General features: G+C 35.0%; 1 protein-coding gene across 6 annotated transcripts in view; it reads right to left on the minus strand.

Annotated features, from left to right (window-relative positions):
- Positions 1 to 27,022, minus strand: part of KLHL13 (kelch like family member 13) — a 383,509-nt gene that overhangs the window by 76,395 nt on the left and 280,092 nt on the right. Inside the window, exons 3-4 of one of the 6 annotated variants that reach the window (XM_045817708.1) lie at positions 23,704 to 23,748; positions 23,106 to 23,218 (exon numbers count right to left, since the gene is read on the minus strand). The exons of 4 other annotated variants lie outside the window; for them this stretch is intronic. In XM_045817708.1, coding sequence (XP_045673664.1) covers positions 23,106 to 23,203 — 98 coding nt within the window. In that variant the 5' untranslated portion in view covers positions 23,204 to 23,218; positions 23,704 to 23,748. Of the gene's footprint in view, positions 1 to 23,105; positions 23,219 to 23,703; positions 23,784 to 27,022 lie in introns of those variants that run through there. One more of the 6 variants, XM_045817710.1, reaches the window with a different exon arrangement.

Consider the following 27,022-nt stretch of genomic DNA (forward strand, 5'->3'; position numbering starts at 1 on the left):
TTTTTGCTCCCAGAGAATTTGTTAGCCAAGGTGTCATTTTACCCTTATTACCTGTAGCTCACCAACTTTGATATTTGACTATTGTGCTATGGTAAATTTTTGATGGAAAAGCATGGTATCAAAGAATTGGGGTATCATGTGCATAAAATTTCAGCTTATTAAATATTCAAACCTCCAAATTATCTAATTTGAGTTTATTATAAAGGTAGATTCCAAACTCAATACCAGTTAGAAACTACTGAGATTAATCTCTTTGGGAACACAAGAATCATTAAGCAAGTGGTAAAAATCCTATCCTTTTCTATCTTTTCTAAATTTCCCAGTTATTCTCAACTTCATAAAGTCAATGATTCATGACCAGGTCTTGAGGGAATGTTTATTTCTCTTTAGAAAGGATTTATTAAAAAAGAGTAAGACTTTCAAACTTACAAACTAACAGTCAATTGCATTCCATGTTTTAAGAATTATAACTAGCAGTTCTAAGAGTCCCACTGATACTATGTCTTCAAAGCCTCTAATAAATATAACAAATCTCAACTGATTTTGCAATGACCTAGAGGACCCTCTAAGTATTTCAATGAATGTAGTAAAACTTTCAGTATCAAATCAACCATGTTTTAATAGAATGTTTAATATGATATAATCAAATCAATATTTTAATATGAGGACCAGTACTTTTAAGCCAGGGGAAGGTAATACAAAAATAAAAATCACAAGACAGGTTCTTAACCCAATGAGTCTGGGAATAACACTTAAGATAGTTCTCCCATTTTAATCTCATATATAGAGCTTAGAGAAGCGAAGAGTCTAACTTAGGCAAAATTTTTCATATTAAAATTATTTTCTATTTTGTACATAACTATCTGCTTTGCCATTAATTTTTTCTTCATGAAACTTTGTTATAAGATTTTAATCATCCTTCTTGTACTATGCTTACTGTAAGGAAACATAACCATTGCTGATCTTAAGTTTTCAAGTTGTTAGATGATGGAAAAAATTTTTACTATCACTTATAGCCCATTCACCTATCTACACATTCAAGTATTATATTCTAAAAGTAGAAATGCCATCTTTAACCCCAGAAATGGCTTCTGATTTTTCTTCTCAAATGCCATCAAAATTTATCATTTTATTATACTCCTAGAAAACTATTTTAACTAAGATCATCATAATGTCCAGTTCCATATCACAACACAATTCCATGATCTAGCTACAGACAGCTCTGCTAATGTAACAAAAATTGCCCTACAAAAATAATTTTATGAGTCTTTGTCCATTGTACAGTAACACTAAGTAAGGAGTCCTTTGGACAAGGATTTTATGTATTGTGACTGTATTTGTTTACCTGAAATATTAAATTCTCTTAGTAAAATTGCTAATTATTTCCTGAAAAGTAGACTGGGTTTTTTGAGAGGGTAGATGCAAATCACAATTCACTAGGGAATTTGCCACTTTGGGGGTAAAGTGTTTCTTTTTAAGAACATTAAGTCCTCTGGTTTAAAGAGTATGTATGTATGTATGTATACTTGGGTGGAACTCAAAACGGATAGAGGCAAACCATATCATTTAAACAATATGGCATAGTAGGAATCAAGCATTCATAGTTCTCAGTCACTTAAAGAGAAATTTTAAATAGAAGATAATTGGGGCATTTTCAGACTGTATGTGTTTTTCTCAGAAGCTATAAATTGTGAAGTTGTAATGAAGTACTGACTTGATCTGTTTGAGATAAAGAGGACAAAGGGATATTAGGCAAAGAAGAATCATTCCCTTCTTTCCTTCCACATAGTCCTTAAAAGACAATTTATAATTTCTGACTGTCAGAGTGCAAGGAGGAGACAAGGAAGCATCACCATGTAAGTGAGGATAACAAAGAGTCAAAGTTTTAAAAGTTTGCCACCCCAATAAATTCAATAAAAAGAAAAATAAGTTTGCTGAGCAGTTGGAAAATGCTACTCCAAATGGTACCACCCTTACCCCACCTACCACAGCTATTTCTTGAAACAATAAGCCATTTGCAAATGTCCAAAATCCAATCTTTTCATAGGTCATGCTTTAATGAGAAAATTGGTTTATTTAAAGGTACTCTCAATGGAAATGAATCTGATGACATAGTTCTTGATCATTTCTGGCAGCTTGGTCAGTCAGAATAAAGTGCAGGCATCTGAAATGTGTCTAGATATCATGCATTCAAGAGAGCCATAGATAGGATATTTTGGATTCCGAAAGAAAACTGTCATCATCAAAATACTTCAGTCATCTCTGACTCTTGCTTCTCTCCCATGTTTCATGCCAAGTCTGCTGTCAAAGTACTACTGACTATCTCTCTACTGTGCTCCTGTCTTTCACTGCCTCTCCACTCTCACTGCCCTTACAACTTTTGGTATCTATTACTTCTCATTTGGATTTGGTCATTAATGTAAATTAAATTTTTGTTATATATCTTCTTCACCTACTGTGATTGTATTTATAGCTCTGAAGGTCACTTCCTTGTTAAAAGGATTCAATGACTCCTCACCTTGCTGAACAAAAACCAAATGCCACACTCAAAGTCAAGCTTCTTGGACTAGCCATACTTAACTAAATACACATTCCAGCAAATAATTCAAGATAAATATATAGTTAATGACCAGAGAATAAAACTATCAATTATTTTGCTTCAGATTATGTCATTTTCATACTTATTGATAGCTATGCCTTTTTCTATTGTTAACCTAGTAATGTGTAAAAACCATTTTACTTAAATATTTTGACAGAAGGAAAATTTATGTAATCTAAATTGAATATATACTAAACCTTTGCAATTAGGTTGAAGCCCTTTTAAGTATAAAAAATTCAGAAGATAAGTAACCTTGGGTGATTTTTTCATTACTAATTTTAAATTTATTTCTCTTAAACCCTAGGTCAGATTTCTTTTATTCCTAGTCAGTAATTCTTTTTTTCAAAATATACATACAAAAACATGACCATTTAAGTGCAAACATATTTGCTTTAAAACATAAATTTAATTAGTTGTCTCCATTATGGGAAAGGACATGTGAAAATAAGTTAAATAACATTTTTTAAGATTTAATTTATTTATGTGGCTGGTGTAGCTCAGTGGATTGAGCATGGGCTGCAAACCAAAGCATCGCAGGTTTGATTCCCAGTCAGGGCACATGCCTGGGTTGCAGGCCACGGCCCCCAGCAACCACACATTGATGTTTTTCTCTCTCTCTTTCTCCCTCCCTTCCCTCTCTAAAAATAAATAAATGAAATCTTTTTTAAAAAGGGGGAGAGAGTAAGAAAGAGAAGAAGAGAAACATCAATGTGTGGTTGCTTCTCTTGTGCCCCCTGTTGGGGACCTGACCCCCAACCCAGGCATGTGCTCTCACTGGGAATCAAACCAGTAACCCTTTGGTTCACAGCCCACACTCAATCTACTGAGCCATACCAACCAGAGCAGTCAAAAAAAAAACTCTTAACTTTAAGAGTACTTACTGTCTTGGGGCAGATTATAATCTTAGGTTCTTTACACAATTTAAATTTGATGAATCATGACTAAAGTATTCTGGTCACTGGTAAATTGTTTCCACTAAAAATTACTTTCAGTCTGTAATGGCACTGTGGTATTTAACAGTAAGCAAGGAAGAGAATTAGGATTTTGAATTAGCTCTTTTCACAGCAAAGATAGCCATAATTTACTCTCTAACAAGACTGTAACATATGAGATTACTGTATATATCAACTGAAGAAATTCAACGATCTTAAATATGTCCCTTGAATATTAAGTGTCTTTCTATGTCTCTTTTTATGGTCTTTGTTTTGATGTCTATTTTGTGTGATACAAGGGCCCTGAGACATGAAAAGATGATCAGCATCACTAGCCATCAGAGAGATGCAAAGTAAAACCACAATGAGATACCACCTCACACCAGTCAGAATGGCCATCATAACCAATCAACAAACAACAAGTGCTGGTGAGGTTGTACAGAAAAAGGAACCCTAGTGCACCGTTGGTAGGAATGCAGACTGTGCAGCCACTGAGGAAAACAGTATGGAATTTCCTCAGAAAACTAACGATAGAACTGCCTTTTGACCCAGAAGTTCCACTGCTGGGATTATACTCTAAGAATCCTGAAACACCAATTCAAAAGAACCCATGCACTCCAATGTTCATAGCAGCACAATTTACAGTAGCTAAGTGTTGGAAGCAACCTAAGCGCCCATCAGTAAATGAGTGGATCAAAAAACTGGTACATTTAACAGGATGGAACACTATGCAAAGGAAAGAAGGAGCTCCTACCCTTTGCAACAGCTTGGATGGATCTGGAGAACATTATGGTAAGTGAAATAAACCAGGTGGTGAAAGACAAATACCATATGATCTCACCTATAAGTGGAACCTAATCAACCAAACAAACAAGCAAGCAAAATATAACCAGAGACATTGAAATAAAGAACAAACTGACAGTGACCAGAGGGGAGAGGGAAGGGGGATTATGGAGGAAAAAATAGGAAGGTTTGTCAAGGAACATGTTTAAAGGACACATGGACAAAGCCAAAATGGGGTAGGATCAGGGTGGGAAGTGGGGATGGCTGGGGTGGGGGGAGTTGTGGGGGTAAATGGAGACAACTGTACTTGAACAAAAATAAAAGAAATTTAAAAAAATTTTTAAAGCCAAAATTCATGATGATACAATGGTGCATCTTATCATTTGTGGGGGGGGGAGGCAATTTCTAATTGCATCTACCTATGTATTTCAGCAAACTGCCTATGAAAAATATTCTAATGAGCCAGGTCTACAGCCTACTTAAGATCAAAATTTTGGTTGCAGTTCCACAAACTTTTGTTTAGCTGTGAATCATTCAGAAATGATTACATGCACATAACCCTTACATTAACGTGCTCATAATGAATGAAATCACTTCAGTTTGGTGATGCTAAGGGACTGAATGATCTATTCACAACCAAGAACATCCATACACTTTTCAAAATGATTTTTTTCAAATATTGGGAGTTTACCCAAACAAAAGTTAGATCAAATTCAGTTAACTAAGAACATGATTCACCGTAGGACAACAGAAAATTCGTGATGTCATCATATGTATAAAGATAAATCAACTTGAGGGTTTTTTTAGTAAGTTGTTCTTAAACATTAAGTTGTAATACAGTTGATGGGTTGGGATAAAGTAATAAAAAGGAATGGGTTAATTTATCAAATACAAACATACACAGATAGAGGAAAAGTCATCTGACATAAATACCACATTTCTTTTCAAGGTACAATGGTATGACAATGAGTGATTTCTAAGGTTCCTTTCAACTCTTGGATATGATATCTGAGTACAGTAATTATGCCCTTTTTGAGATGTCATGGTTTATCTCAATTGACTAGTGAAAAGCACTGTGGCTTTGAAACCATAAAAACAAAAACTAAGAATAGATGTTACAGGGCAAGTTATCAATGAAGAACAAAGGTCATTTAGAATTTTTAGGAATGTCTGCAGTGAGCAACTTTAATGTAGGAGGGAGGAAGAAGGAAAGAGGGGAAGGGCAAGGGATGACCTAAGCACTAGTTTAGCCAAGTTGCACACACTCAACTGAACTTGCCACTGCAATCTATAATTTTAATAATTCATTCTCAAAATTTTACTGCTCTAAAATACAATGATCCAAGCCTTTAAGATCAAAAACTCAAACAAGCCCCTGTACCTTTTATAATAGGAAGCAGACAGTGTCTAGAGAGTTAAATAACTGGTTCTGAGAGTGGAACATTCCTCAACTCACCTCCAAGTTTACAAATGTCACTTCTCAGGACATAGTAACTTGGTGGACAATCCAGTTTTGTGATCAATAACAGTGGCACAGACAATCCTCATCTGTTATTGTACTGTTCTTATTTCACTTAATAGATGTTAACTAATGCCAGCATCTCAGTACTTTCCCCTTGGAAAGGCCTTAGCAAGGAAACAACCACATAATCATATGTCACTGATTCTATAATATTTTGAAGATTTTTAAAAGGTTCCCTCTCAACAACTTTTATTATCTGTATGACTTTTGAGACACATGTGAGGATCTGCTAGTTGATAACTAATATTTCCTTATAGCCTTCATGTGTTATTACAAACAGACCTTTGCATAAACTGAAAATGTTTTGAGAATGTGGAAAGAAATGCAGAGTTTTTTAATTTTTTTATTCAATTCATCAATATAATAAAAGGTAATCAACATTAACCAATTTGAACAGCAACCAGGCCAAAGAGAGGCACAAGTAGAAACGTGTCACTTCTTCAAATAACCAAAAGAAGGATAACAACCAATTTAAAAATAAAAACAAACAGAACTGCCAGAAAATTAAACTCTATGGAAGTTCAAAAACCAAGGAGTTAAAGAAAAAACATTTAATAGGACAGGTAGGAGGGGCAGAGACAGGAATTTGGGGCAGATAGAACATGAAGCAAGGTGAGGGGCCCGACAGACAACACAGTGGCTGGCGCTCAGGATTTCTCACATTTGCATGTGTATAGGCCAGGAGGAACAACTAGGGAGTAAGACAGAACATGCAACCCAGGGTTCCAGCACAGGAAACTAAAGCCTAAAAACCTCTGGCTGTAAAAACAAGTGGGGGTTGCAGTGGTGGGACAAATTCCCAACCTCAGAGGAAAGTTCAGTGGAGATACTCACAGGGTCCTAGAACATACACAAGCCCAACCACCCAGGAATCAGCACCTGAAAGAGCACAATCTTCTTGTGGGAAGTGAGAGAAGTGATGGAAAGAGGGAGGAAATCCAAGCAAGAGGCATTGTTCCCTCTCTGACACATCACCCACAGACAGCGCCACAATGCAGCAAAGTGGGTTGCCCCACCCTGGTGAATACCTAAGGCTCCACTCATTACAACATAACAGGTAGGCCAAGGCAAAGAAATATGGCTCAAATGAAAGAACAGATCAAAACTCAATAAAAAGAACTAAGTGAAGAGGATATAGACAACCTATCAGATGCACAGTTCAAAACATTGGTAATCAGGATGCTCACAGAAATGGTAGAGTTCAGTCGCAAAACAAAGGAAGAAATGAAGGCTATGCAAAGTGAAATAAAGGAAAATGTACAGGGAACCAACAGTGAAGGAAAGAGAACTGAGACTCAAATCAATGGTTTGGAATAAAAGGAAGAAATAAACATCCAACCAGAACAGAATGAAGAAACAAGATTTCAAAAAATGAAGAAAGGCTGAGGAACGTCCAGGAATAATTTAAATGGTCCAACATCCAAATCATAGGGGTGGCAGAAGAAGAAGAGAAAGAGCAAGAAATTGAAAACTATTTTTAAAAATAATGAAGGAAAACTTCCCCAGTCTGGCAAAGGAAGTAAACATGCAACACCAGGATATTCAGAGAATCCCAAAGAAGTTGGACCCAAGGAAGCACACACCAAGGCATATCATAATTACATTACCCAAGATTAAAGACGAGGAGAGAATCTTAAAAGCAGCAAGAGAAAAGGAGACAGTTACCTACAAAGGAGTTCCCAGAAGACTATCAGCTGATTTCTCCAAAGAAACCTTACAGGCAAGAAGGGGCTGGAAAGTATTCAAAGTCATGAAAGGCAAGGACCTACATCCAAGATTACTCTATCCAGAAAAGCTATCATTTAGAATGGAAGGGCAGATAAAGTGCTTCCCAGATAAGGTCAAGTTAAAGGAGTTCATCATCACCAAGCCATTATGATATGAAATGTTAAAGGGACTTATCTAATAAAAAGATGAAAAACTATGAAAAGTAAAATGACAACAAACACAACTATCAACTGAACTAAAAAATAAATAAATAAACTAAGCAGGAATAATTTAAATGTTCCAACATCCAAATCATAGGGGTGACAGAAGAAGAGGAAGAGGAACAACTAGAATAGGAACAGAATCACAGAAATAGAGATCACATGCAGGGTTATCAGTGAGAATAAGGAGGGGGGAGAAGGGGAGAAGAGGTACAGGGAATAAGAGGCATAATTGGGAGGCACAAAATAGACAGGGGAGGTTAAAAATAGTATAGGAAATGTAGAAGTCAAAGAACATATATGTACAACCCATGGACATGAACTAAGAGGAGGAATACCAGTGGGAGGGGGTGCAGGGCTGAGGGAAAAAAAAGGGGGAGAATAAATTGGGACAACTGTAATAGCATAATCAATAATATATATTTTAAAAATAACAATTTGGAATGCTTCTGCTAGTTACATAAAACTTTATTAAGAAAACAAATTCTGCCCTGGCTGGCGTAGCTCAGTGGATTGAGCATGGGCTGCGAACCAAAGTGTCGCAGGTTCGATTCCCAGCCAGGGCACATGCCTGGGTTGCAGGCCACAGCCCCCAGCAACTGCATCAATGTTTCTCTCTCTCTCTCTCTCTCTTTCTCCCTCCCTTTCCTCTCTAAAAATAAATAAATAAATCTTAAAAAAAAAAGAAAACAAATTCCAGGATTTTATTCAGAAGGTGACACTAATGTTTATTAGCTTTTAAAAGGAGACTTGGACCATGCAGAGCATCTCACAAAACACCTTGAATTTAAAGAAGGCAAGTAAATAATACAGTTTTTAAATGACTAGTATCTTAGTTTGAACTCATATCTGCAGTTTATGTGTTTGTGTATACTTGCAAATACTATGTACACAATTCACCTGTGCTTATTTTATAGTACTTGGAGCATAACAAAAGTTGTAATGATAGAGTTTCTTTTCATGATACATTCTTTTTTTTCAATTATTTTTAAGTTTAATCTTTAGTGTATTTTTCCATTACCTTTTAGTCTCCTTCTACCCCCTTCCTCCCAGCAATCACCACACTGTTATCCAAGTCCATGAGTCCTTTTTCTTTTTGCTCAGTCCCTCCATCCTGTAACTGCCACCCCCAATAGTTGTCATCTGCTCTCCATATATGAGTCTGTCTCTGTTTTGCCTCTTAGTTCAGTTTGTTCATTAGATTCCACATATGACTGAATCATATGGTATTTGTCTTTCCCTGACTGACTTATTTCACTTAGCATAATGTTGTCCAGGTCTATCCATAATGTTACAAAGTGTAAAATTTTCTTCTTTTTTACAGCTGAGTAGAATTCCATTGAGTAAATATCCCATAAGTTGTTTTATCCACACATCTATTGATGACACTTGGGCTACTTCCCTACCTTGGCTATTGTAAATAACACTGCAATGAATATAGGGGTGCTTATGTTTGTTCAAATTAATGTTTGGGATTCCTTTGGATATATTCTCAGAAATTGGATACCTGGGTCAAAAGGCACATCCATTTTTAATTTTTTGAGGTATCTCCATACTGCTTTCCACAGTGGCTGCACCAATCTGCATTCCCACCAACAAAGCAAAAGGGTTGCCCTTCCTCCACATCCTCACCAGCACTTGCTGTTTATTGGTTTATTAATGACAGTCAATCTGACAGTTGTGAGATGGTATCTTATTGTGGTTTTAATGTGCATTTCTCCAATAATTAGTGACATTGAGAACATTTTCATATATCTATTGGTCATCTATATGTCCTCTTTGGAGAAGGGTCTATTCAGATCCTTTGCCCACTTTTTAATTGAGTTGTTTGGGGTTTTTTTGGTGTTGAGTTTTGTAAGCACTTTATAAATTTTGGATATTAACCCCTTTATCAGATGTATTGGTGAATATGTTCTCCCATCTGTGGGTTGTCTTTTTATTTTGTTGACGTTCTCCATTGTTGCCCAAAATGTGTTAGTTTGATGTAGTCCCATTTGTTTAGTTTTTCTTTTGTTTCCCTTGCCTGGGGAGATATATCTGATAAAAAGACTTTTACAAGCAATATCTGAGATTTTGCTGCCTGTGTTTTTTCTAGGATTTTTATGGTTTTGAGTCTAACATTTAACTCTTTGATCCATTTTGAATTTATTCTTGTGTGTGGGTTAAAAGATGGTCTAGTTTCATTTTTCTGCAAGTAACTGTCCAATTTTCCCAACACCATTTATTTAATAAACTATCTTTAGCCCATTGTATGTGCTTACTTCCTCTGTCAAATATTGACTATAAAGATGCGAGTTTACTTCTGGGTTCTCTATTCTGTTCCATTGTTCTATGTGCCTGTTTTTATGCTAGTACCAGGTTGTTTTGATTACTGTGGCCTTGTAATATTAGTTTGATATTAGATAGTATGATTCCTCCAATTTTGTTCTTCTTTCTCAGGATCACTGTTGCTATACAGGGCCTTTTGTGCTTCCATATAAATTTTTGAAATATTTGTTCTAGTTCTGTGAAATATGTCATTGGAATCTTGATAGGAATTGCACTGAATCTATAGATTGCTTTGGGTAGTATGGACATTTTAATGATGTTAATTCCTCCTATCCATGAACACAGTATGTACTTCCACTTATTTGTATCTTCTTCAATTTCTTTTTTTGGTATCTGATAATTTTCTGAGTACAGGTCTTTTACATCCTTGGTTAGGTTTACCCCTAGGTATTTTATTCTTTTTGATGCAATTATGTGATTGTTTTATTAATTTCCCTTTCTGTTAGCTCATGATTGGCATATAAAATTGCATCTCATTTCTGGATATTAATTTTGTATCCTGCTATTTTGCTGAATTCACTTATCAGTTCTTGTAGTTTATTGGTGGAATCTTTGGGGTTTTCTATGTACAATATCATGTCATTTGCAAATAAATAGAGTTTAACTTCTTCCTTTCCAATTTGGATGCCTTTTATTTCTTCTTCTTGTCTGACTGCTGTGGCTAGAACTTCCAATATTATGTTGAATAAGAGGTGAAAGCAGACATCCCTCTCTTGTTCCTGACATTAAAGGGAACACTTATAGTTTTTGTCCACTGAGTATGGCACTGGCAGTGGGACTGTCATATCTGGCCATTATTATGTTTATGTATGTTTCTTCTATTCCCATTTTGCTAAGAGTTTTGATCCTAAATGGGTGCTGGATTTTATCAAATGCTTTTTCTGATTCTATTGATATGATCATGTGGTTTTTATCCTTCATTTTGTTTATGTGATGAATCACATTTATTGATTTGCAAATGTTTTATCAACCTTGCATTCCAGGAATAAATCCCACTTGATCATGTTGTATGATCTTTTTGATGACTTGTATTCAGTTTGCTAATATTTTGTGGAGGATTTTAGCATTTATGTTCATCAGGGATACTGGCCTATCATTTGTTTTTTGTTTTTTTTGTTTTTGTAGTGTCTTTATCTGGCTTTGGAATTAGGCTAATGCTGGTCCCTTAAACTGAGTTTGGGAGCCTTCTTTATTTTTTTTCTTGATAAGTCTGGTTCTTCAATCTTGTTAACCTTTTCAAAGAATCAGGTCTTGGATTCATTGATCTTTTGTATAATTTTTTTAAACTGTTTCATTCATTTCTGCTCTGATCTTTATTATTTCCTTCCTTTTATTCACTTTAGACTTTGTTTGTTGTTCTTTTTCAAGTTCCTTTAAGTTTGAAGTTAGGTTGTTTATTTGAGCTTTTTCTTGTTTTGTTTTTTTGTTTTGTTTTGTTTTGTTTTTTGAGATAGGCCTGTAATGCTATGAATTTCCCTCTTAGGATTGCTTTCTCAGTGTCCCACAGATTTTGGGTTGTTATGTTCTCATTTTCATTTGTTTCAAGGTATCTCTTGATTTATTCCTTCATCTCATTGTTGACCTATTCATTATTTAATAACATATTATTTCACTTCCTGTGTTTGTATCTTTTTTAGTGTTCTTCTTGTGATTAATTTCTAGTTTCATAGCATTGTGGTCAGAGAAGATGCTTGATATAATTTTAATCTTCTTAAATTTATTGAGACTATTTTTGTATCCTAACATGTGGTCTAGAAAATGTTCCAAGTGCACTTGAAAAGTATGTATATCCTGCTGATTCGGGGTGAAATACTCTGAAGCTATCAATTAAATCCATTTTATCTATTGTGTAATTTAAGGCTGTTGTCTCCTTGTTGATTTTCTGCCTGGAGATCTAGCCATTGAAGTCAATGTGATGTTAAAATCCCCAACTATGACTGTATTCCTGTAGACCTCTCCTTTCATGTCCATCAAGATTTGCTTCACATATTTAGGTGCTCCTATGTTGAGTGCATAAATGTTTACAAGGGTTATATCCTGTTGGATTGTTCCCTTTATTATTATGTAGTGTCCTTCTTTGTCTCTTACTATGGCTTTTGTTTTAAAGTCTATCTTTTTGGATATAAGTACTGCCACCCCAGCTTTTTTCCCCTTACATTTGCATGATATATCTTTTTCCAACCCTTCATTTTAGTCTGTGGGTATCTTCTGATCTGAGATGTGTCTCTTGGAGGCAACATATATATGGATCTTCTTTTCTTATCCATTCAGCTACCCTACATTTTTTGGTTGGAGCATTTAAGCCATTTACATTTAAGGTGATTATTGATAGATACGTATGTAGTTTCATTTTATTGTCAAACTGTTTTCTTCTGTTTTTTTTTCTTTCTCTTCTTCTCCTTCTCCTTCCCCTCCCCCTCCTACTCCTTCTTCTTCTAGCAAGCCCATTAACATTTGTTGCAGTTCTGGTTTGGTGTTAACAAACTCCTTTAGTTTTTTCTTATCTGGGAAGCTCCTTACTTCTCCTTCGAGTTTAAGTGATAACTTTCCTAGGTAAGGTAGCCTTGGTTGTTGGTTCTTGCTTTTCATCTCCTTGAATGTTTCACACCAGTCCCTCTGGCCTGACATGCTTCTGTTGAGTAATCAGATGCCAGTCTAACTGGTGCTCCCTTGTAGGTAACTACCAGCTCTTCTCTAGTGGCTTTTAGGATTCTCTCCTTGTTTTAAACCTTGTCATTTTAGTTTTGGCATGTCTCAGTATAGGCCTCTTTGGGACCAACTGTTTGGACTCTTTGAGCTTCCTGGACTTGTGTGACTTTTTCCTTCATTGGATGAGGGAAGTTTTTGGTCATTATTCCCTCAAATAGGTTCTGGATCCTTTGCTCACTCTCTTCTTCTCATATTCCCACGATGAGGATGTTGTTATGCTTCATGTTGTCCAAATGATTCTTAAGCCCTTCTCATTTTACTTTTTTTCTTTTTACTGCTATTCCTGGGTGTTTTCCTCTATCTTGTCACCCAAAACACTGATTCTATCCTCTGTTTCATGTAACCTAGTGTTTATTCTTTGTAGTGTATTATTTATTTTATATATCACATTATTCGTGACTGGTCTTTTTTATGTTTTTATGTCTTTTTTTTTCATGCTGTTATCTTTATAAACATTACCATAAACTCCCTATGTGATAAATGCTTGCCTCCATTTCATCTAGTTCTGGAGAATTCTCTTACACTTTCATTTGCGGTCTGTTTCTTTGTCTCCCCATCTTGGCTTCTTCTTTGTATTTTCTGCCTTAGATGTTAAACTAATCAGTTAAACTGGTCAGTTGTTAATCTAATCAAACTCTAATTAGCAGTCCAGCTTAAGCACCACATGGTGGGGTGAAGTAATTCCTGCAGGTGGGGCTATTGCCTCCCCTCAGGCTGATGCTACTTAGAGAGGAGTGCTCTGCCTGAGCAGGATGGCTTCTGTAGTATGGGGTATGACTCAACACAGAGATCCTGAAGTCTGTTCCTTCAGTTCTCTCCCCAGAGCCACCAGACCCAGACTCTCCTCAAGCATCTCTAATCCACTCTGCCCTCCCTCTACCAGAGTCCAGGGTAAATTGCTGCAAGTGTAACTTTTGTGTGTTGGCCCTTTAAGAGGCTCTCTGAGTCTGCAGCCATCTCTCCCTTCCATACAGAAACTCTGCTGCTATTTACAGCTGGATGTTGTCTGGGTTTCTTTCCTACTCTGGTGCTGTAGGCTGAGGAGCCCAGCATGGGGTTTAGACCCCACACTTCTTAGAGGTATCCCCCTGGCCACTGAAATATTCTTCTGGAACTTCAGCTGCCACCCCTGGGAGCCCAGCCAGCCCTCTCATGCCTCCTCCACACTCTGTGTGAGTTATGTTGTGGTGAAGTGATTTCTTCTGTCTGTCTGTAGTTATAAGACTTCTCTCTAGCTTGTGTTGATTATTCTGGATGACTTCTCTAAAATCTTGTTGTAATTTCAGATTGGTCCTGGGAGGAGGTTAGTACAGCTTCCACTTACTCTCTGCTATCTTGGATCTCCTTTCATGATATTTTCAACACAACCCCAGATTATAACTCTGTCACTGGATAATTATACTTTTTAATAAGATTTCTAGTACATCATTGTTGCAAAGTTTAAGGACTGCTTATGTTATGTTTAAACTCTTGTAATTTTCAAGAACAAAACTACTGGCCCAGAGATTAATAAATATAGCTAAGTAATAAGAATGTAAAATTTGTATAACCACATTAGTTAATTGGACCAATTTCTTATGATGCATTCATAAGCCTAACATAACTGTGTTCAACTGGAGCATAGTAAACAGAATAATGGCCTCTCAAAGATCACTGTGTCCCAATCCCTGGAACCTGTGAATATGTGGTTACATGACAAAGGGGACTTTGTAGATGTGATTAAAGTTTAGAACCTGGACATAGAAAGAGTATCCTGCATTATCCAGGTGGGTCCAATATAATCACATGAGTCCTTGAAAGTGATAGAGCAAGGCAGAAGAGTGGGTCAGAGAGAGATCAGTGTGAAAAAAAACTGCCATTGCTGGCATTGACGGTAAAGGAAGGGAGCCAGAAGTGAAGGAATACAGTCATCCTCTAGAACCTGAAATTGACCCTCAGCCTACAGTCAGCAAGAAGATGGGAACCTTGGTGGTTGTACAACTGTGAAAAACTGAATTTTGCCAATGGTCCGAATGAGCAAGGATCAGACTCTCCTGCAGAACCTCAGAAATGAGTGCTGCCCTGTTGAAACATTGATTTTAGCCCAGGAAGAACCATACCATGCTTACAACCTAAATGACTAGAAGATTATAAATTTGTGATGTTTTAAGTTACTAGTTTGCAATAAATTGTCTGGCAGCAATAGAAAATTTATATGTGGAGTTTTGTTTGAGTCCTTGCACACAATTAAGCAATGGGACAATAATGTCCACAAGAAAGTACTAAACATACCGACTGGATAGTACCCTTGGAAATTGGTAAAAAGAGCACAACAGCTACAGGACTGTCCATAGTAGATAATTACCATGGGAGAAAAAGGTGCATAGTCAATGAAAGCAGAATAGTGTTTCAAAAAATAAGAAACAACTGAGTTTAATCCTGGCATCGTATGCACAATTAAAAATAATTTCCACAGTACTTTTCTACAACTTCACCACCAGACAGTATTGTCAAATAAAGCTAACATCTCTCTATACCACCACCCAATTCATAAAAGGTCTTCTCATCTGTCATATTTCCTTGTTATATAATCCCAGTGAGATATTACAAATTAATAGATGGCATGAAAGTAGTAAAATTCTGTAAAAACAAAAAGGCATTAGGAAAGTTAAGAGCTTTGAAATTAAGCAGACCTGAGTTTGAATTATCATTTCACCTGTTACTTAAAGTGTAACATTGAGCTACTTAATTAAGCTCCCTGAACACTGTGCCCTTGTGTATAAAACAAGGTGAAGACTTAATGCTATAGAGTGTTTCAGAAGCAGCTTGGAAAGTGCCTGGCACTATTATAGTAATATGTAGTAAATTATATTATATTTAATTATGCTAAACCAGGAAAATTGTTTTTAATTGCAAGTCAGTAAGTTTCATATGGCATATACAACATGTTATATAGGCTAGATTCAACATTTAGGCTCCAAGAGTTCTCAAAGTTATTTCTAATTATATTTTTCTTATGGAAAGATAAGCTTATTTCATTTCTCCATTGAACCATATCATAAGACTTACTCTCCAACAAGTTGGACATGCTTTTGTCTTATCATACCATAAATATGGCAAAATTAAATAAAAACAACATATACCCACAGTAAGTCATGCCAGTGAAAATCTTTTACTAAAATTGGAAACATAATTTTACTTTTCACTAGGTTTGTATTGTACAGTCCAGGATTAAATTATTGCTATTTGGAAGGTACGATGTGTATACCCTTGTGCACTATAAATCATCTAAATCCTGTCCAAGTTAAAGGATGGCATTCTGTTCTTCCTGTTTAAAAAGGTTACTATCAAGTTTAAACATAAATGGTATCGAATTCCATTCTATGTAATATGCACTTTAAAATATGATACCTCTCCCTAATTCCTGTCTCCTCATGTAGCCCACATGCATTTCTGTAGTGTTTTCATTGCTATTAAATACATTGTCAATGCTGAAGTTACAGTACACAAACATGTTTTTTAACCTGATTATCTCAGATCTGAATTTTCACAACAATAAAATAAATTAAGCAATTAAATTGTTGTGAATAAAGATAGGATGGAAGATAAACAAATAATAGTAATTTCAAATGACTGCAAGGACTATACCCCTAATACCCAGGAGATTTATGCCTGGTACATAACAAGAAGTAAGTAACTTCTTTTTTTTTTCTTTTCCTCTCTTTTTTTGTTGTTGTTCAAGTACAGTTGTCTCCATTTCCCCTCACAACTCCCCCCACCCTAGCCATTCCCATTTCCCACCCTTGATTTCCCCCACTTGGTTTTGTCCATGTGTCCTTTATACATGATCCTTGATGACCCTTCCCTTCCCGCCCCCCATTATCCCCTTCCACCTCCCCTCTGGTGACTGTCAGTTTGTTCTTTATTTCAAAGTCTCTGATTATATTTTGCTTGCTTGTTTGTTCTGTTGATTAAGTTCCACTAATAGGCGAGATCACATGGTATTTGAAAGTGAGTAACTTCTGAATATTATACATTCATTATATAAGGTGAATGAAAAAGAACTAAGCACTTTCAAAAGTGGATTACTCAGTAAACTCTTTATGTACCAGTTCCCCAAGAATCTCACCTTTACACCATCTCTTTCCCAGTCTTGAGAAAATAAAGCAATACAGTGTGGCTACCATGTCAGTTTAGTGTCATACACAATGCTTATAATTCATGATTCTTTAACCACAAGTAATAAAGTCATTAACACAAATACTTGCTTATCTCTTGCTTCTATTTTTCCGTCTCTCTTTTTTTATTGCCGTTCTAGTACAGTTATCTCCATTTTCCACCCACTACTCCCCTCCAACCCAGCCATCCCCACCTACCACCCTCAATCCTACCCCCTTTGGCTTTGTCCATGTGTCCTTTATACAGGTTCCTTGGTGACCCTTCCCCCCTTTTCCCCCATTATCCCCTCCCCCCCTCGTCTGGTTACTGTCAATTTGTTCTTTATTTCAATGTGTCGGGTTTTATTTTGCTTGCTTGTTTGTTTTGTTGATTAGGTTCCACATATAGGTGAGATCATATGGTATCTGTCTTTCACTGCCTGGCTTATTTCACTTAGCATAATGCTCTTTTCCCTTCTCCTAAGTCAGCCATACTTAAGTCTCATCTAAATATTCTAAGTTACGAGGAGAATGTCTGGAATCCTTACAATTCTTAGTAACTCCAGACTTCCCATGATGGTATAACATTTGCATTTCCATCTTTCTTCCTTCTAGGGCAACTGTTTTTGAGGGTTACTTTGAAGTGACACTTTAAGAATAAAAATAAATAAATCTAGATCAATAATTAACAAGTAAAATTCATGGAAATTTCTGAAGACATCAACAATACTAGCTTTCTATCTTGCAAGTTTCTTTTTTAAAAGAGATATTATTTATTTATTTTTAGACAGGGGGGAAGGGAGGGAGAAAGACAGGGAGAGAAACATCAATGTGTGGTTGCCTCTCATGCACCCCCTACTGGGGACCTGGCCTGAAACCCAGGCATGTGCCCTGACTGGCAATTGAACCTGTAACCCTTTGGTTTGCAGGCCAGGGCTCAATCCACTGAGCCACACCAGCTAGGACTGTCTTGCAAGTTTCTTGTGTGAAGTTAGATTAAGTGGTTATGCGATCTTTTTTAAAACATGCACAATTGGTTTTAAAACAAAATTTTAGGTCCATATCCACATGCCACACCTCCTCAGACTAAAAGATCTGACATAGCTAAAAGAATTAACACTGATTAGGAGGAGCAAGAAATCCAATTGTAAGCCTCTGAAAAAGAAGTTTATAAATTCTAAATTCACCATGGGTCCCATGTGAATCCTCTGATTAAAAAATAATACAGTCCCAGGCTCTGAAAGACAAGTAAAATATCTGTATAACAGGACAGAGGTAGCTTCTTCTAGTTAGAACACACAGAGAGCATTGCATTCAGATGTAGTATCTCATGTAAAACTTAATATAAAAAATATCCAGATGAGGACAACCAGCAGAAAGAAGGATCCAGAAAACATGTCACATAAGTAATAATTAAAAAGAAGATTTCCAGACTTGTATGTAGTGGGGAAAATAGATTTTTTTTCCACATAGCTTGATAAGGCCATACTAGGAACAGGAAATAAAAGATACAGCTGTTCCTTTGCTCAATGCAAGGAACAGCTGTCCACCAATGAATGGTGCTGCCTTGGTAAGGTAGTAAGCTCTTTGCCACTACCAGTCATCAAGGAGGGGATGTATCACCATCTTTAGAGGCGTCACAGGAAGGGGTCTTGCTTTAAAGGGGGGGATTGGAGTCTCTAAATGGCCTCTAATGTCATTTTTATCTCTATGGTTTTCCATTAATAAGTGTTAGCCTAGCCCTTTTGCAAGCTCAGACTATTGACATTCCCAGAGGACATGCCAAAGTTACAGACTAACACTAAATTGCTCTTAGGTGTTCTTTATGTTACTGCTTCACATAATTTTGTTAAATTAATGATGTATAGTGAAAACAAATTAGGCATACAGAAAATTTTATGTATGATAATTGTGAAAGTAACTAAATATATTCTTTTCTAATTTGAGATGATCAATTTAACAAGTATTTTTGCTAAAAAAAGATTTTTAAAACCACAAGGTTTTGTTTTATTCACTAAATTATAAAACGATGACAATCTTAGGGGATAGAAAATGTGTCAAATTTGGCAAATGCATATTTTTTTATTGAATTTGGTGGGGTGAAAAAGGTAAAGGGATTAAGCAAAAAAAACAACACAAGTTCATATTTTCATTTGGTCTATCCTTTGAATCACCCACAAATAAGGAATATTTATATGGTATGCATAATCTTTTCTCAGGAACTTTAGATGCTAAATTTTAATGATGAAATGATAGAAAACAATTGCTATAAAAACCTTTGCTGTTGTATTTACTATAAAATATATTTTGCATATTAAACAAAATCATTGTAAACAGGAATCTAACTGAATGCAAGTGTATTGGCCAGAAAAAAAAATGTCTAATTCACTAACACTTATTCTATAGTCATTGTCTTTTAGCTTGAGAAGGGTAAAATTCTAAGAAAAACATCTCCTGGTGTCTGCCTTGCTACAATTCCCTGTTATATTGAGCTGGGTAATTCTTACTTTCTGTCTTACTATCTATTGCCACACCATTATTATCAAAACTTACTGCTTGTGGTAGTAGGAGACTTGAATTGGGGTGGTAAACACACAATACAATATATAGGTGATGTATTGTAGAAATGTATACCTGAAAGCTATATCATTTTATTAACCAATGTCACCCCAACAAAATCAATAAAAGCTATTATCAAAATGCTCAAAAAACCTTACTGCTTGTAAAGAAAAAATAAAAGGATCATGAATTCTAATCCTGTTCTATTTCAGTGTGTCCTTAAACTCTAACAATACATATCCTGTAACATTAGCCAGAAGGAACCATTTGCTGTTTTAAAACAATGAATACCAAAACACCAGAAAACCATTTAGATGGGAGTGTCCTTTCAGCTTTATTAATTTAGGCAAAATGACAGGTTAATTTATGTGGTTCACACCCATCAGGAGAAGAGTCTTTACTAATTCAGTTTACATTGACCAAGAAATCCTCCCTCAGGCTAAGGTTGTACTTCAATGTACTGTTGAACAGAGTGTAACACAAATGTGTCACTCAGATTTCAATAAAGACAGAATTCCAGGTGGATGGCACACCACCCATCCAGTTTTCAAAACTTAGACACTGAAGGTAGACTAAGCCTACCCTAAAGAGACTAAGTATTTGGTAATCAATCTATCTGGGGGCCAAAACGTGATTTTCCCAAATCTTCTGTCTTTAAGATATTCCACTCTTCCCAAATCATATTATAACACAATTTGAAAAGTGATTTATACTTAAAAAACTGTTTTTCTTAATATTGCCAAAAACAATGTCTTTATCATCAGTAAGTCATAAAAATATGGAGAAGTTTCAACTGTCATTCAAGTTTGAAAGAAGCAGAAAGAAAAACTTGCAGTTTAAACCACAAGGAAAAAATAGCCTTTTTATTCAATGTTTACAGTAAATAAAACATTCTTTACTGTAGCTTTCACCAGCATAGCAGCACTACCCTATCTACAGTATCAATGGAAAGAGCTCTATCTAGCTAAGCAGCACCTACACTTTTAGAAAGAGGACCTAAAAAGCCTTTATATTTTTCCCATGCTTGCTCAATTACTGTAACACATTTTTACTACAACCAAAAATATTTTATATTGAGATTTCAGTCTTTGGAAAAGTACCCATCTTCAATGAAAACCACATAATGTTTATTTTACAAATCATATAATAAGTAATGATAAAATATCACAAGCCAATACTATTGCTACACAAGGAAACACACAAAAGGATGCTTTATAAACTGTGAAGAATTCTATATTCAAGATACTATTTTAAATGTGTATACATAATTTTGCAAGTAAATTCTAAAACATCACATTTTATGAAAGTGCCTGAATTCATTCTATTTCAGTGCAAACACTTTAGACCCAAAAGACACAAATAACTATTTAATCTGTGTGAGAGCAAATATGATGTTACTGGATCCCATATTCTAATGTAGTCTTTATAATTTTTGAGAGCAAAAATCATACTAAACTTAAGTATCATTCTGTATATAGAAGTTTTGTGAAATATAAAGAAGCACTGATGGGAACAACATGTTAAACATGATATTTTTATTTCTGGCCAACTAAGACAATGCACTCTAAATTTATTTTAAAACCTGATTTAAATTCCTCAAGCTAGTCTTTTCCTATATTTAACATATTTTCTCTGTGTATATTTACATAATATTTTAAACCTTGTGTTAATTTATTTATAAAGGAAAATGAGCTGAGGCCAATTTTATAACAGACCAACACAATGTCAAAATAGTCTAGGCTAACACTAGCTCTTCAAATATATTTTTCCATTCTACCTATCTGCACTACCAATAATCAATATCAACCACAAGATCTGTGATATTTTCTAGCTTCCATCATCTAAATTAATTCATTCATATCATTAAATCAAAGAAGTGAGTACATACTTAAAAGGAAGAAAGTGATTTATTAAAGATGTGTTAAGCTGTATCTGAGTTTGTGTCTAGTATGAATTAATCAAACAAATATTTTTTAACCATCTCTAAAAATTGGCAAACTATCTGCAATCAGAGCTGCAATTTGGATCTTTTGGACAGTAAAATATTGTAGAAATACTAGAATCATTAGTATACATTAATCATTGTAACCTACTGATTTTAGTTTGGGGTATGTATTTTCTTTTGATGATAAATTTGCTTTTGGTAAATCTTTAGTCATTTCTCACCAGCTAAGATTCATAAAGCCAACTGGAACGTCACATTTTCTCAAAATTTTTGAAGTAGCTCCATTAACTTGTCACCTCCATTAATTTGTGCTTTTGACAACTACAGCTTTTGAGAAACAAATATAAGTGATCTTTTTTTACGAGTATAACTTAAATTTTAACTTTAGAGGAAAAAGAGTTTAACCCCCAAACAAATTAAAATCAACTGAAGCATTTCTAAGGAGGGATATTTTTGAATCATAAAATGAAATGATGACAGGATTTAACTCTAAAATGTCCTCATTTTCCAGCGCTTTCCAGGGAATAACTTCTCTGGGACCAAGACCACAAGCACACTTACTGCCTTAGCAGCTGAAAGCCATTCAAAGAACTAGATAGACACCACTGTGCATCTGAACCTCACATAAAACAAAAACTAAGTAATAAAATGGCAACTTACCAGATTCCTAAACACAATTAACCTAAAGCAGGAAGAATTTTCTACATCTCTCCATTGAAAAATATTTTAAAGAAAACACTCACAGTTTTATACTCAAAAGTATAGACTTATACTCAAAAGCTTTTCTCATACTAATATATATATATTTTTTAAAGGTTCAACTTTCCCTCACTCCTTCCTCCACCAAAAAAAAAAAAGAAAGAAAGAAAAGAAAAAAGGATCTCAGACAATACTTTAAAAGAATATTTTATTATAGCTCCTGGATTTTGTTTTTAAAGCAACACTGCAAATTTTAAAAATAAGATTTTCAAAAATTCTAGAAAGAGTTCCCAATATATTTCAGTGTATATTTACTTAAAATGTCTAAAATAGGCATTTGTATATTTTTCTACTCGATGTATATAAATAACTATCCATACAATTATAATTTATATAAATTTGAACTTACACTTCAGAACCAGAATTATAAAACTGAGAAAGATATATCAAACTTATTAATATTCATACACAACTCAAGTACAAATTCTCGATTTAAAGATTACTTTTCTTATCAATGTGTTTCAAACTCTGAATGTTTCAAATTCATCAAAAATTATAGAAAGCATTTCCATATTTCACACAACACAACAACAAACATCAGCAGGTTTTTGTGCCATTGCACAAAAGAAGTCATCTTAAGTACTTCACATATAAAAAAATTCAAAAAAATCCAACCAGTATAAAATATTAAAGTTTATCTTTATGCAATTCCTTAAGTATACATCTAGACTTTCATATGAGTAATTAGATTACCATAAGACACTTTAAATAAAAATAAACAAACTGCTACCAAAACAAAACAAAGGTAAAATGTGGACATGACAATATATGTAAATGCAAGCAAGCTTGAGTATTTTAATCTTGTGCATTTTTGGATGTTGCTGTTTGGGATTTTTATCCCCTTTTGCCACAAGGTTGATTCATGAATGAAATCCCACTTTAATATCCTATTTTCTCTCACTTACATGTATGCTGGAGAAAGTGGAGTTGACCTGGATGTTTTAAGCACAGGAACTGGGAATTTCCAGATAGCAGGAGAGCTCGTTTTCCATTTCAATGGCATGTTGTCACCACGGTACTACAATAACAGTAAACAGCGTTTCCATAACACACTACCAACTAGGACTTCCATTCCACACTGTACTGACACAGCAGTGGCTGCCGGAGAACAAGCAAATGATTCTGCCAGTGCCCTTAAACTGATGCTTCCAATCTGTAAAATAGGGCTGCAAGGTTCCTCCTTTGAATCCTCCTGTCCCCTAAAGCAATATGATGATTCTATCGTTCTAACTCAACAATAGTGCCACCTCGTTAGGAAAGCGTTGACTGCAGTATATTTTTTTTTTAAGACTGCACTGTGCATACCACACAATGCAGCTTTATTTAATAAAAGCAAGTAGGGTTTTTTCTTTTATTGTATTGTTTTAAGCTTGCATTACCATTGTTCTACCTTAACAGGGATACTGCAGCACTGTACTATATTCTGCACCTATTAACCTGATTTCTGACCAATAGTAGCAGGAAAAAAATAGATGGGTTTCATATGAAAATGAAACAACATACCTACTCAGAATACACTTGTCATCCTCTGAACATTCTTCTTTTGAGCTGCAACAATACAAATGGGATATAAACCTCAGCATAGCCTTAGGCCACAGCTAATAGAGATCAGTGACTAAATTCAGCAGCCTGCTTTCCTCCTGTGCAAGCTCTGGCCACACAATACAAGAATGCCATTATGGGAAAAGCCCGTTTAAAAAATGCCAGTCTCTCTGTTTTCCAGTTAGAAGAAGGAAAAATGTAAGAACAAATATAAACTGCTGCAGAACTCTGCACGTTCTTCTAGTAGCTTCTGATTCAAGCTGCTCTCCTTTCCCTATTCTTATTTCCAAGCCGGGATGAGCAAAATCTCATACATTTACAACATGCTGTGGTAACACGAATGTCACTCTGGCTTCTGCAGCAGAGTACAGAGTAGCGTGCTCTTAATAGCAGTCCTCGGAGGGACGCTATCAACAATCTAATTCAATGCTGCCCTCCCCTACTTCTCTCCCCCGATCCCCTCTGGTTCACCCCTCACTCCTCCCCCACTCCCAAACAGCTCACACATTGCCCAGAGGAGAGACTAATGCCGCTGGTGAGCAGGTGTCCAGCAGGGACCATTCCAAGTCTCAGCAGTGAGTCCAGTAACCTCTAGGGGTTACTGACTGACAAGGAGGTTAAAAAATAAAAGCTGCGGTTAAAGGCAACTTGAGGCATTTCACGAAAGCAATGAAAAATACAGGATTTATCTATATTGTTTTAAAATACTGCCAGAAAATAGCATCCTAAGTGCTCCAAAAGCAATAATTTTTTAAAATAGTTCATTGTTTATTTTATTTTTTCCATTACTATTTATTCCCTCATACCCTCTTCTACCTGTGTCTGTTTAAAGCACCAAATTCACAAATTTTCTACATAATTCTAAGATGAAAAATAGGACAGCTGGTATTATGTTGAACTGTTTATTTTCAGGCTGAGGAATTTTACTTCTGATGTAGTCAAGTCACCATCACTAAATATCTAGCTTCATAGCACCCTTCCACTTCTACCTAAAAACAGAATTATCTGTCTTCAGTGAAAACTTAATAAAGGCAGACTATTATCAACACAAAATCTAGTACCTTTTTTTAAAAATCACTATATTGACAAAGAACTCATATTTACTTTCAAGTTTATATCTAAACAATAAACTTGTGCTTCCAACTTAAGTAGTTGGCTTTCAGATATTCTTTCCAAATTATGACTAGTTTCTAAAAAATTAAGATTTAGTTCTTAAGAGGCTTCCTCATTTGTATTAAAAATCACAGATCAATGTTTCTATAAAAACATACTACTATTGACAATTCCGAAATATTTAATATACCAGAAATACAGGCTGAAATCAGCTAAGGTAAATCACAAGTATCTTCCTTTAAGATACACATCAATATTCAGGCAAAAAGTATTTTCCTATGAAACCCAAACACATACAGGGCAGGGCAAAGGTAGGTTTACAGTTGTTTGGAAAATAATGCAATAATTAATATATAATAATACAAGAATAAAGTCTGTGTTTCATATACACACAACTGTAAACCTACTTTTGCCCCACCCTGTACACATATGCTTTATATATAAACACACATTCATATATATATGGAGAGATTAAAAGGTTACTTTGTAACACTGACCAGTATTGTATAAACTTTATTAAATATTAAATAGATGTCAGCCATCACCACCTTGCAAGTGATTTTTATTTAATCTACCATGTACAAATAATCTCCCCAAAACTAGTCAAACATCTTAAAGGGTTAAATTATAGTTCCAACTCTTTTTAGCACCCCTGCACAAAACTGTCTCATAGACATCTTCAAAGGAATCACAGAAAGGAGTATTTATCCATACCTTGGTGACAAAATATTTATATAAATATATGTATAATACATAATATATTAATAAACTATATTATACATAAAAATTTATATGTATAATTACATACATATATGCCATTAAACATATATGTATATGTGGGGTTACATGCATGTGTAATTGTGTAATCACATATAATTATACATGAAAATTATTTTATAAAATAAACTATTATATGTACACAATAAATATATGTAAAATATATATTTATATTGAATTAAAGGGTTAAAAAAACTACCACTAATACAAATAAACCATATTGAATATTTTATATTAGAAGGCTTTGTGTAATAATTCTTAATAGTTACGGGCCAAAAAGGTTCCAGGTACAATCAGCAGTGACAACTTGTTAGAAACCCCAACAATGAAACACAAGTACATGCACACATACTCAAACAAGTTTGGAATGTCCCATTCCAAAAACCTAAAGCATTCTCAAACATTTCAAAAGCAAGGAGGTAGTGTTTTAGAAAGGAAATTCAACCACATTCCAGCTTATGACAATACAGTGATTGCAAATATAACTTCTTCCTGAGAACCAACAACCCAAAACTTAGGTATAAATGCATGGTGGTAAAGTGTTCAAGGAGTTTATCTATAAGGACTACTCAACATTGATGAGTGGGAAATAGGGTGAGTCTAGAGTTTTCCAAATTTCTAAGAGGGAACCTTCACAAACAGGTGAAGATCACACTATTGCAAAGGTTCTCAAGTTATTATTCTTCTATGAACAATCAACTGATCTAAACAAGCAACATATTCTTTGTCTAATGTCATTAGGGTCCAAAGAAATCAACCAATACCACCAAATCATCTATGCCAATTTTCAATCTAGATTTCTTTTAGACTTAATGGTTTTTTAAGACCTAAAGTTTAGAACCTGTTTTTGTGGCATTATGACAATTGTAATATTTGTTCAAACTGAAAAGAAAATAAGGCTGTTTTCCCACCCCACCCTCAGCACTCTCAAAGAATCCCAAACCCTAAAAGCATAATACCTGATGATGGATATTTACTTATACTCAGTCCTTTTGTTTTAACAAAGTACTAGGTATCATCTGTAATTATCTCTCATGAACAAACAAGTAGTGTGCCAAAGGCTTTAAAAATAAATCCTTTAAGTGGAAATATACTTTACATTATTAATTTGTTTAACACCACCATTCCTCATCATTTAGAAATAACCTTCAGTCAGGTAAAATCACTGCAATCACAAATTAGCAGAGTCCAAATTAATCAGATTTTACTACCTTGACAGTGACTCCAGTAGCAACCATTACATTCTAGAATTAAAATTGTTTCCACCTCAGAGTGAAAGAAAGAAAATAATTTAACATGTATTTTAAATATAATTTTATAGAGGCTCAGTGTCCCACTACTTTAATATTTAGACTGAGAAATGTCAAAAACCTTCATTCACATTGTAGGA

Source organism: Phyllostomus hastatus, unplaced genomic scaffold (assembly GCF_019186645.2).
Source record: "Phyllostomus hastatus isolate PE091 unplaced genomic scaffold, TTU_PhHast_1.1 phas_scaffold_28, whole genome shotgun sequence".
Classification (NCBI taxonomy): domain Eukaryota; kingdom Metazoa; phylum Chordata; class Mammalia; order Chiroptera; family Phyllostomidae; genus Phyllostomus; species Phyllostomus hastatus.